Genomic DNA, 10,758 nt, shown 5'->3' with positions numbered 1-10,758 from the left:
TAATATATACACACAAATTTCATGTGACTTTCTTTTCGTGCGCTGTAAAGTTTTCTTCATATCTTCTCAAATTTGGCGAGCAAAACCAATGCGTGTAGGGTGATTTGTATCGTGTATTTTGCATAAAAAACGAGGACAATTGGGGAACTTTTATATTTATAAAGATATTATCATTTAGTGTGTCGTATTGATGAATATAGAAACTATTAAAGACACATGTAGTTTGGTTTTCTGAATATTTCAGATCTCAGCTCAGGCTAGCTTCTTAGTGTTGTTTTCTTAAAATTTGTGACACGTCTTTGCAGTAATAAATGTTCTCTTGTTCAAAGTTGAGCGTCCTCTCTCTCTCTCTCTCACACAGAAATCAAATGACTAAATCGTAGTGTTAGCCAATTACATTTTATTCAACCATATTCATACATGTAAACACCAATATCATTCAAACTCAGTTCAGAATGTTTTACGATGAGCACGAACTTGCATTTCCTGAAAATTGTACAGCATTCCTTTACTTTATTTTTATATATTTTTTAATCATTTCCATTTTGGCCAGAGTGGTTCGTCACTGTAACGGTAGCAAAAAAGTACAAAATACTGCAACAGCTGTAAACAGAGCTCCAAATACCAGAATAGTGTTGAAAATAAAACCAAGCTTTCAGAAGCGACGTTAACACTGAATTGACGGCAGGCTGATTAACCGTTCCACTTTTCCAGAGGGTTATTTTTGGCATCAATATGGCTACGCTTCCTCTCACAGTTCGGTCCGCACTTGCTTTTCTCAGCTGTCTTCTACATTAAGTGTTATTCTCAAATGAAAACAGGTGGAGGTGAGCTAACATAAGGAGATGCTCCACCCAAACATATGTTATTAGTACGAAAGATTCGCCACCCGCGGGTTTGAAAGGTGGTGCTCAATTTTCCTTTTCGTATTTTGTAAACCACACCTCTGTAAGTTTTAATAATCTCTGTTTCTTTCAAACCTGCTGAGAGTGAATGTTTGATACTGAAACATAGATTTTGAGCAGGCAGCACTTTGAACTACCGTGGGGTCCAAAAGCAGTCTCAGACTTTTTGAACCCAGTGTACATTATTTTATTTTTTAATATGCTAAGATATTATATGGATACGACAAGTAACCACACAGGAGACAAAAGAAACAAGACAACATACGCAGGCGAATTAATAAAGTGCTAATGGACACTATGTGGGCATCTAATCAAAAAAATAATTACAATTACAAATAATATTAAGCAGATAGATGTATAATAACCTTTCCTTTGTTTTATAGTTTCAATTAAATTTTGTGGTTTGTAAAAGTTCGATAGAAAACCTCACTTCTCTCGACTGCTGCTAGAATAATGGAACAGTTTTATAAAGAGAAGCCGATCTCAACTAAAATGGGCCTTTTTTTAAATGCTCTTTACCTTATTAAAAACAACTATTCAAAAAAGGGGGCGTATGAATCAAAAGAGAACATTAACAAGGGCTTTCAGCTTTGAAAAATATTCAAGATTACATTTCACAAGATAATGAGTAATGAATAACACGATCTCACATAAATGTCCTGATCTGCGACTGGGAAGAAAAAATCTCCACTTACATGAAGCCACATCAGCACCGGAGGGCCAGTGAGGGAGGACTGGACCGGCAGTGTACACCAGCTGAAATCACATTTACATAAACAGGGTATATGACAGGTTTGCATCCGATACAAGGCTCCACATTGTGCTCAGCTCAAATGGTATTGAGCTAAATAGTTTGCTCTTTTAATAAATAGATTAAAAAGGAATTTGGGGGCTCCAAACAGCTAAAAAACTTAAATACAGAAAATGTCCAGACTGAAGAATACACAGAGTACGAATCGTTCCCTGTTTCTTACAGTGTCTTTGTCAGTTTGTTAAATAATCAAAGAGCTTTTTGGATCTTTTAATCTCAGTGTGGACATGTTCTTCACCTTGAATCTCTTGTTTATGATCAAACTTGTGATTTGAGAAACGGGTTCACTTCTCATATTGTTGTGCAGTTCCGATTGGTGAACAGTGACAGAATACTGGCTTCCTTTAAAATGCTCATCCTCTTCTTTCCACTGTGCTACAGCTCCTCCCAATGTGACTCACATGCTCCTCCAGGAAGTCTCTGAACTTACAGACCTGGAGTGTAACTCAGTAAACCGACGACTGCTCGCAGCACTGGATTTGAAATCAGTGCGAGTATACTGCCGCCCTTGTTCTTTACTCCTACAACCTGCTCAGTGTCCCTGTGGTTGCGGTCCTCCTTCGCTGCTCCGGGCCTATAGGTGGAGTGGTCTGTTAAAAGTACAGTCTGATATATATTTTTTTTTTGCTTTTGTTGGTTTTGTACAATTAATGTCTTTTCAACTTAGTCAAGAGGATGAGGGTCAGCTATGGGCATGGTGTGCAGAACTTCATCCAGTAGCTGCAGCGCTCGGTGTAAATGGATTTCAATCCAGCAGGGTGTCTCTTTAATGCTCTGCCGTGGGTAGTCGGGCCCCCAGCCTTTCACGAAGCTCATCCGCAGGATGCACAGCCTGCGCAGGTCATCAACCCCGATGCCTGCAGCAGCAGACAGACCTGCAGGGGAGTTACAGGCAGCAACTTTCAGATCAATGTGCCACTATAGGCCAAAACACAGCAGAGATATGTCAGCGAAGTTACTGCTGTAGTAAACATAAACCAGACACAACGTTAAATAGAAAGCATACTTCTGCTATTATAAGCATATCTCCCACTCAGATCAGACCACCAAGTTTTACTGGATAAAAAGATAAATGAGAAAATCTAAAAACCTGCATGGAAAGTCACAATTCTCCCACTTCAGCTGAATATCTGCACTAACATGGCATTGAAGGGTAAATATGTTCATTTTAACATCAACTCATTATGAAATCTGACACACATCTGGAATAAAATTGATAACACCACAGAGAAATGCAGTGTAATGGCCAATTCTTACACATCTGGGTCTGTTGGGGATAATATTCAGCCCCTTAGTCATATCTTGCAGTGTAACTATTGCTTAGTCCTTTTAGACTTAATAAGTTAGTACAATAATAAATATTTATATTATCCTACATAATGCAGCTGCTCATTTGGTAAACACAAATGAATAAAGTTGGTTTAGTATAGTAAAGATTATTATATTATTATGAAGATTGTTATCCATTAAGAAAATACAGACTTTTACAGCACACTGCAGTGCCATAAGTGTCCCTGATGAAAGTCTGGAGGCAAAATGCCTAAAACAGGACGATGCTGAGAAGCAAATCGCAGTAATACACATGCTGGAGGGGAAAGTGCAGCAGTTACAACACTCACTGATGGCAGGGGCGATTCCTCCCACTGAGCCGGGTCCGGGAATGTTTCCAGCCACCGCCGCCGCCTGAGCTGCGGCTGCTGCTTGAGCTGTCGCTGCCTGCTGCTGCATCTGCCTGTGGCACTGACGCAAGTCAAACACCTGGCGGGGGGGGACGAGACAAACGTTCACAACTGAGAGCAAGCCAAGATATTAAATGAACACTCAACCATTTGACTGTCAACTGAGCAGGCCAGATTCCCACTTTGATAAACTGTCCCTCGAGAATACAACAGGAAAGAGGATGCTCCACATATTTCACGGCAGCCCCAGTCACTACAGCCTTAAGCTTAACTGCATTAACAGTTAATCCATCATACTCACATTAGAGCCTTTTAATTCCATCATGGCTCAATTACTGGTGTGTATGCAAAAATAGCTGCTGCCAAGAACACTACAAGCGTGTTTTCTAATAACACTACTTGTAAAGTTTCTGCAATCTCACCTTGATGTAAGCACTTGGGTAGATTTTGTGAACTGCATCTCCAGGGGCACGACCCGCCTCTCGATCCAGGTAATAGCTCTGCACAAACACTGCGTGATCACTCAAACAGCGCACCCACACGTCTCCTTCCCCTTTGCACTCCAGCTGCACGCCTTTACCAATGTGGAGCCTGAGGTCAGAAAAGGGGAGGAGAAGTAAGTCAGAGAGGCCAGAGACACTACACCACACACACACACACACACACACACACACACACACACACACACACACTTCACATTACTGTCATTTATTAATTATACCTAGAGACAGATAATCCCTGTTGTCTGCATGAATCAAAAATACTATATATGAGGCAGCGTACCTGGCTTTTTCTATGTTCTCCGTCCTGTGAACATTGCTCAGTTGGCCCAAGCAGAAGCGATCCCCTCCTGATGGATCCACATAGCCGTCCACAGTCACTGTTGGACAAGTGGACGGCACCTTAAACGTCTCCCCTACCTGGACATCCATCTCAAAGTAAGCAATGGAGCACCAGTATTCTGGAGCTTGGAGAAAATAAAAAAGACAAAATGGTTTCCACTGATTACAGTTCCAGTTTTAGGATGTGTAAAGGGTAAACATGTGAATTGTTTACCATCTGTAGCTTGATACTCACCAGGGTGACTGGATATGGGGGGCTGGAACGCTATTTCGTTGGTAACAGGCCCTGCAAGATAATGTCAATATTTTGAGCAACTCTGAAACCACTCACACACAAGATGGGATATATCATTCAGATATTAGCACACTGTAAAACCATCTTAGATTTGCTTTATACTTAATAATAATAATAATTGTGCAAAAGATGTTGCATGCAATTTGTTCAGTTTCTGAGATATAGATCTATATAAATTATTTCACACCTAGCTTCCAAATGTATATGGCCCATGTATGAAAGGTCTACCCTAAAGCAACAACACTGTTGGAAATAAATAACCTGTTATAATTCTTAAATAGTCAAAATGTGGATTTGGTACTTTGAACCAAGGTTTATTTATTGAGGTAGCAAAAAGGTTTTTGGTCTGTTTTCTTCCATGTGTGCGATGGCTTTTATTTACTTACACATGTGCTTTTTTGTTTACATAACAATGCACTCCTTCTGTCTTCCGCCCCTTTCCTTATTCTGTTCATTAACAAAGACCAGTTCAACAGAAGAGCTTAAATACACACTGAGAACCAAACAGGGAAACATCAGCCCAACTAATAAAAAGAATAAGGTAACACCTGGAGGCAGAAAGAAGATATGTGCTTTAACAGATGTTCTGTCAGTTGTCTTAAATGATATGGGACTTTTACAGATATTTTCCTTCCACTCACAGTAATGCCCTGTGTGAGTCATGGGTTGGTGATGCTGTAGATGACCGTTCTGGTGCGGTGGGACCACGGGGGGGAAGCTGCTGCTCCTGCTCCAGTTGGGGGTCGGATCTGTCAACATACAATCAAAAGAGTTAGTTTGTGTTTTAGAATTAATCGTAAAGCTTAACACTAAACAATATTGTTTTACAAAGACCTAAATCTAATTGAATTATTTTAATTTTTTTAATTATGTTAACTTTATCTCATTAATTGAATTCTGACTGGCAAAAACATGATTATTCTTTATATTTTGCTGATGTGTGTATTCCCCGTGAGGTGTCTTACTTGAGGGTCCAGCATTGATTGACGAGAAAGCAGAGGTGGAGGCTGAACCGCTGCTGTCCGGGGGGAGTAGAGCGGGGCTGCTGAAGGTCTCCTGAAGACCGGGCCTTGACGGCGGATGCTGGATAGTCTGCAGGTGGCTCTCAGAGCTGGAGTGAGATTGCTGGTTATCATAGTCATATTCATCCTTTACCATTAGTGGACCTAACAGAGGATGACAAACATGATTAGGGCGGATGGACATTTACAAAAATTAGAAGCGACGTAAACAGGAAGACGGAGGCAACTCCTGACCTGAGCTTGTAAGCGTCAGTCCGGATAAATCTGGGGAAAATAAGAATTAGAGTAAGAATTAGAACATTGACTGCACTTCAAATAGATGACTGCATCATATAACTTCATTATCAATGAGAATATCCGGTAGCAGGGGTGCATGTGTGGTTCTAATAATAACTTGTATTAAGCTTCAAAATCCTTTAGTCTACCTGTAATATCATCTTATATTGGTCCATAAGCTAAAATAATGTGATCTCGTCACAACACAAAAAAACCTGTGACTCTCACTTACCGATGCCCGGAGAGACCACCCTCTCGTAGTGGTATGGGTTGACACAAACATTGTCGCATTTCAGGTCAAAGGCATACTGGCAATATTTCACATGTTTCAGTTCGTTCTTGTGTAGATCAGGCCACCGCCACAGTCGAGCATAGACAACATGGGGGAAACCTTTACGTCCTGCAACCTAGAGCACAGAGATGAACATGGAATGAGATAGGTACTGCTTCCGTGGTATCTCTCACAATTTTACATGAGCATAAATCAACACGGTGCTGTGTATCTGCTACTGTACCTGTAGACGTCCATCCAAAGTCCGCTGTATGGTTACACACTTGCTGGGGTGCGCTCCATTCGTCGTGATGGCTGTGATGAGGGAATCCAGCTCGTCTTTCTTCTCCTTCAGCTTCTTGACGAGACTCTCAATAGCCCGTTTGGCGAAGCTCTCGCTCTCGCCTCCCTGCCGGTGGCACATCAGGCTGTGCACAATGCTCAGGCAGGCGTCATTGCTCGTGGGAGTGTTTGTGATTGACATCTTGCTCCTTAGTCTTCAACCTAGGGGAGGCTTTCCGGTTGTTTCCTCTACGCTTTTATCGGTAGAGGTGATGGAGTGAAATGATTGTCGATCAAATGCTGCCCAGCGATCTAAGAGAGAGAGAGAGAGAGGTCTGATTACAATGTTCACACAAAGGTTCATTCAGTACAATGAATTCAAACCACTTCAGGGTTAGATGACAGGTAAATAACACTTGATAATAACAGCCACTAGCCAGGGTTACTGGGATTTAATAGTTGCATGGACATCTTTGATTTAACACCTATGTTCATACATGTGTTTACAACAATGGTAACTTCTGATTCAAGTATTCAAGATTAAATGAACATGGGGGTTAATGGTCAGGGTTTAAACAGTATTTTCGCAGCTAACGTTAGCCTTGATGGGTGTGAAGGCTAATAAACACATGTAGCATTATCCAATCCGAGCAATGCTTCAGTAGCGCAGAACTAAACCCGATTTAAAATCTATAGATTACTACAAATCACATATTCAATGTAACACACATGTATAATAGATATAATTGTAAAAAAGTATACAGTTAGCTACCATTGCCCAGCTAATGTCGACTTTAGCTACAGCTGGGTAGCGTAGCGTTAGCTGGCTAATGCTAATTTATAGCCAAGTCGTTTCATAACATGGCGAACACCAAACACACCCTGGTTCATGTACTTACTGTGGTTTCTCGGCGCAGCAGCGATAGTCCAGATGTTATCAGATAATAAGCCGGTGGCTCCAGCGACCTGATTTTCGATATGCTGCCCAGCCCCAACTAGCTTGCTAGCACATACCCTAAAGCTAACAGCTAGCAGCTAACAGCTAAGGTTCATCCACACCTCGCTAGCACGCTGGCTCCTCTGGCCCAAATCCGCTACCACGCGAAATGCTACAGAGTCATATTAGCTAAACGCGCACTCGTTCTGACTTTATCTGTGTAATACTTCAAATGAAACTTACAAAACAGTGTTAACTAACAGCGTTAGCCCGTTAGCCCGTTAGCCGGTTAGCTGGCCACGAAAATAAACAAAAAAAAACTCATCTCCACCCACCAGGCTGCGACTGCGCATGCACGCGTGAAATGTGACAGGCGTGGCGCTGCTGTTTGTTTTTCCTTTTTTTCAAAATCCACAACACATCAGCGTCAATACATTTGAAATATAAACATGGTTCATATATTTATCCTATTTATATAGGATTTGTTTCATTGTGTGCTTCATTGAGGATGTACTGCACCAGTTTTCTTTCTTTCTATCTATCTATCTATCTATCTATCTATCTATCTATCTATTTAATATCTATCTATCTATCTATCTATCTATCTATCTATCTATCTATCTGTCTATCTATCTATCTATCTATCTATCTATCTATCTATCTATCTATCTAATATCTATATATACATGGGGAAACACATCAAGCGACTTATATCACATTAATATTACCTGCTACTTTGTACGCTTGTCTGTTTACTGTGATGTATTTTGTATTCAAATAACACCTATTAAGAGACTGCAGTAAGTGGACCACTGACACTAAACTGCTTCTGATAAGCTTGATGCATATGGACTAATAATAACTCCCTGTCAAAGCAAACATCACTTTGTCCTGCGTCTCGTGGAGAAAGCCTATTCTTGTCACCATAGAAATGAAGTGGTCCAAATAGTCTCCTTTTGTTGTGGAGATGATTTTCACAGTGATAAACAGTCTCCCCCTTGTGGATATGCTGTAATATAGTGTGACGTTATAAATAACGACAGGAGCTCCCCGCCCCAAAACCTTCCAATCTCCCACATCTGCCCCTGAGATGAGCCATGTGTTTGTGGGTGGAAGCTGGCAGCCTGTGACCCCTGACTACCACCGACTTTGTTGCCTGAGATTGATGTGATGGTATGAACCTGCTCGAACGGATTATTGACACAGTGGACGTTCGCTTCTCTGTGCAAAGGTCGGTGAAAGGAAATTAATCATCAAGAGAAAGAAAACTTTTGAAATGCCCTGTGAGTTTACTCCTTATCTTTTCCTCGTCAGGTAAATTACTGACCTCTGAGGAAATATTGATTATATTAAACATCATTCTATGGTATCTGATCAACTGACACCATGACTGGGCCATTTGTACAATGAAATATTGAGAACGCTTTCATTTGCACACAATTACTGGGAAATGTCCACATGTGAACTTTGAGTTTAGGCCAAATTTGTGTATGTAGTTCATAAAACAAATTGTCCAATTAAGTATTTTAAAATTAACAAGAATTTACTCAGGAGCACAAATTAAACTCAGAATCAAAACACACAGAGTCATTAAAGTGGGTTGTTCTTAATGGCAAACTTGGACCTGGATGTCCTTGTGAATAAGAATATTCAAAGTGATTAAATCCTTAAAGTCACTGGATTGACAAAGGTATACATCTTTAAACTAAAGCAGCAAAAGGCCACTAATTGAAGCTATGTTTCAGTTTTATGCTGGAAGATCAATTTGTTCACTGTCGGTCAATATCTCTGCCCTGCGCACTTGGCCTTTACAAATCTGCACACGGAGTGAGGATCCTACTCATTTAGAAAGTTCCACAGTGTTATGCTATTATTGTTATCGGCTTCCAACTGTTAACAGCAGAGGCTGGGTGATGATGTGACATGTTTTTTTTTCCATTTGTACTGTTGCCGTGGCCTGGATAAGGGTGTCAGCATGCCCGTGTCAGAAAGAGGAAGTGAGAAGGGTTCAGAGGGCAGCGAGCAACCTGACGGCCGGATTGTCACTGGAGCATGTCGCCGTTTGGAGACCAGGAATCTGACACCACCTTCTCACAAATGCTCCCACTTGGAGTGGCGTCTCATCCTGAGTGACGGTCTACGAGACTCCAGGCTCTGACACCTCCTTATCGCCGTGGCATGGACGCGGGTAGAGAGAGGCCCGTCAGGCATGTGACGCGAGAGGGATGGGGATTAAGGTTGTTAGGTGGGGAATGCTGCGATCACCTGCCAATGACACGAGGTGTACAATAAAGTTGCTTTCAGATATTTTACTTTATTAATGTTTCGCGTGAGAACCAAAAAAGCAGGATATGAATGGTTGGTGTAAAGCAAGATTTCACAGCAGCTGACAGCGACGTTAGGGAACAGAAACTGTACATTTTTCTTGACAAGAAGTCATGAAGAGCTCAGAGACTCCTCCTGTGATCAAAAGCCATCAACATAGATAGATTTGTCTGGAGAGCAGAAATAAAAGGAGAAATGTCACAGCTTTTAAATCACCTCCATGGCTCCAACATGCCACAGGGCACAGACACAATATATATTCCTACTTATAAAGCATCTTGGCATCACTGGGATTTAATCACAACTGAATTTTTTATGTTAAAAAAAAACATATAGCAATCTAACAGTAGTGCAAGTCATTGTGATATAGTGGGTATAACGTATTTGTCATGACAGAGTAGTTCAGTTTGGATAAGCTGCAGCCGCTCAACTTGTGCGTCAGGAATTTCTGCCACAGCTAAATGTAGCTCTGAGAAATCCTTTGAAGAGAATGCATGATGGCATTTCACATAATGATGCAGTATGAATTTAGTCTATTGAGTATTGGCTATTCTGCTTCTGAATCCAGATTTAAATAATACAAAATTCAGATTCTGAACCATGAAACACTGCACACAGGGTTTTGATCTCACATACGTACTGATCTATTGGCATATACATAATGTTTTTTGATCAGATGGTATTACTGCAATATTTAACCTAGTGACTCACATGAATATGAATTACAGGAATCGTGATTAATTCCAAAAAAGTTTAACAGATATTTTCCCCTTTTGATTTTTTCTTTTATGATCATTTTGTCTGATGTGTGGCCCAGGGCTGCACGGGCAATAAAGCAAAATCAATAATTATCACAATATAATTTTCATCAATAGAAATATCTAAACGATTGACCTCAGATTTGTAAAAAATGTTTCGCAGGGATGATGCAATGATTATCACGATAATCCACTTTTTATCTTGTTTATGAAAAAACACTCTCATATACAAAACCCACCATGTGATCGTCACAAATCATGACAGACTGAATAACACTTGCAGCGTTGCTTCGACAGCTTTATATTCTACACTAATATAATAACTGGTTTTCCTTTATACAATTGCAAATTTACA

General features: G+C 40.6%; 1 protein-coding gene across 1 annotated transcript; it reads right to left on the bottom strand.

Annotated features, from left to right (window-relative positions):
* Nucleotides 1–385: 385 nt before the first annotated feature.
* smad4a (SMAD family member 4a) lies at nt 386–6,625 on the bottom strand. The gene is made up of 10 exons (XM_034601870.1): nt 6,346–6,625; nt 6,063–6,237; nt 5,789–5,818; nt 5,498–5,698; nt 5,174–5,281; nt 4,473–4,523; nt 4,179–4,362; nt 3,818–3,986; nt 3,336–3,474; nt 386–2,591 (listed from the first exon to the last, which is right to left on the bottom strand). The coding sequence occupies exons 1-10, from the start codon at nt 6,583–6,585 to the stop codon at nt 2,380–2,382; spliced, it is 1,509 nt and encodes a 502-aa protein (XP_034457761.1). The 5' UTR covers nt 6,586–6,625; the 3' UTR covers nt 386–2,379.
* Nucleotides 6,626–10,758: the final 4,133 nt, after the last annotated feature.

Source organism: Hippoglossus hippoglossus, chromosome 12 (genome assembly GCF_009819705.1).
Source record: "Hippoglossus hippoglossus isolate fHipHip1 chromosome 12, fHipHip1.pri, whole genome shotgun sequence".
NCBI lineage: Eukaryota > Metazoa > Chordata > Actinopteri > Pleuronectiformes > Pleuronectidae > Hippoglossus > Hippoglossus hippoglossus.
This window is presented reverse-complemented; position numbering and strand designations above follow the sequence as displayed.

Coding starts and splice junctions, on each gene's coding strand:
- smad4a (XM_034601870.1), bottom strand. CDS start 6,585: ATGTCAATCACAAACACTCCCACGAGCAATGACGCCTGCCTGAGCATT. Junction 4,524..5,173: donor GACTCACACAGGGCATTACT/GTGAGTGGAAGG, acceptor ATTATCTTGCAG/GGCCTGTTACCAACGAAATA. Junction 3,475..3,817: donor ACCCAAGTGCTTACATCAAG/GTGAGATTGCAG, acceptor CCCCCCCGCCAG/GTGTTTGACTTGCGTCAGTG.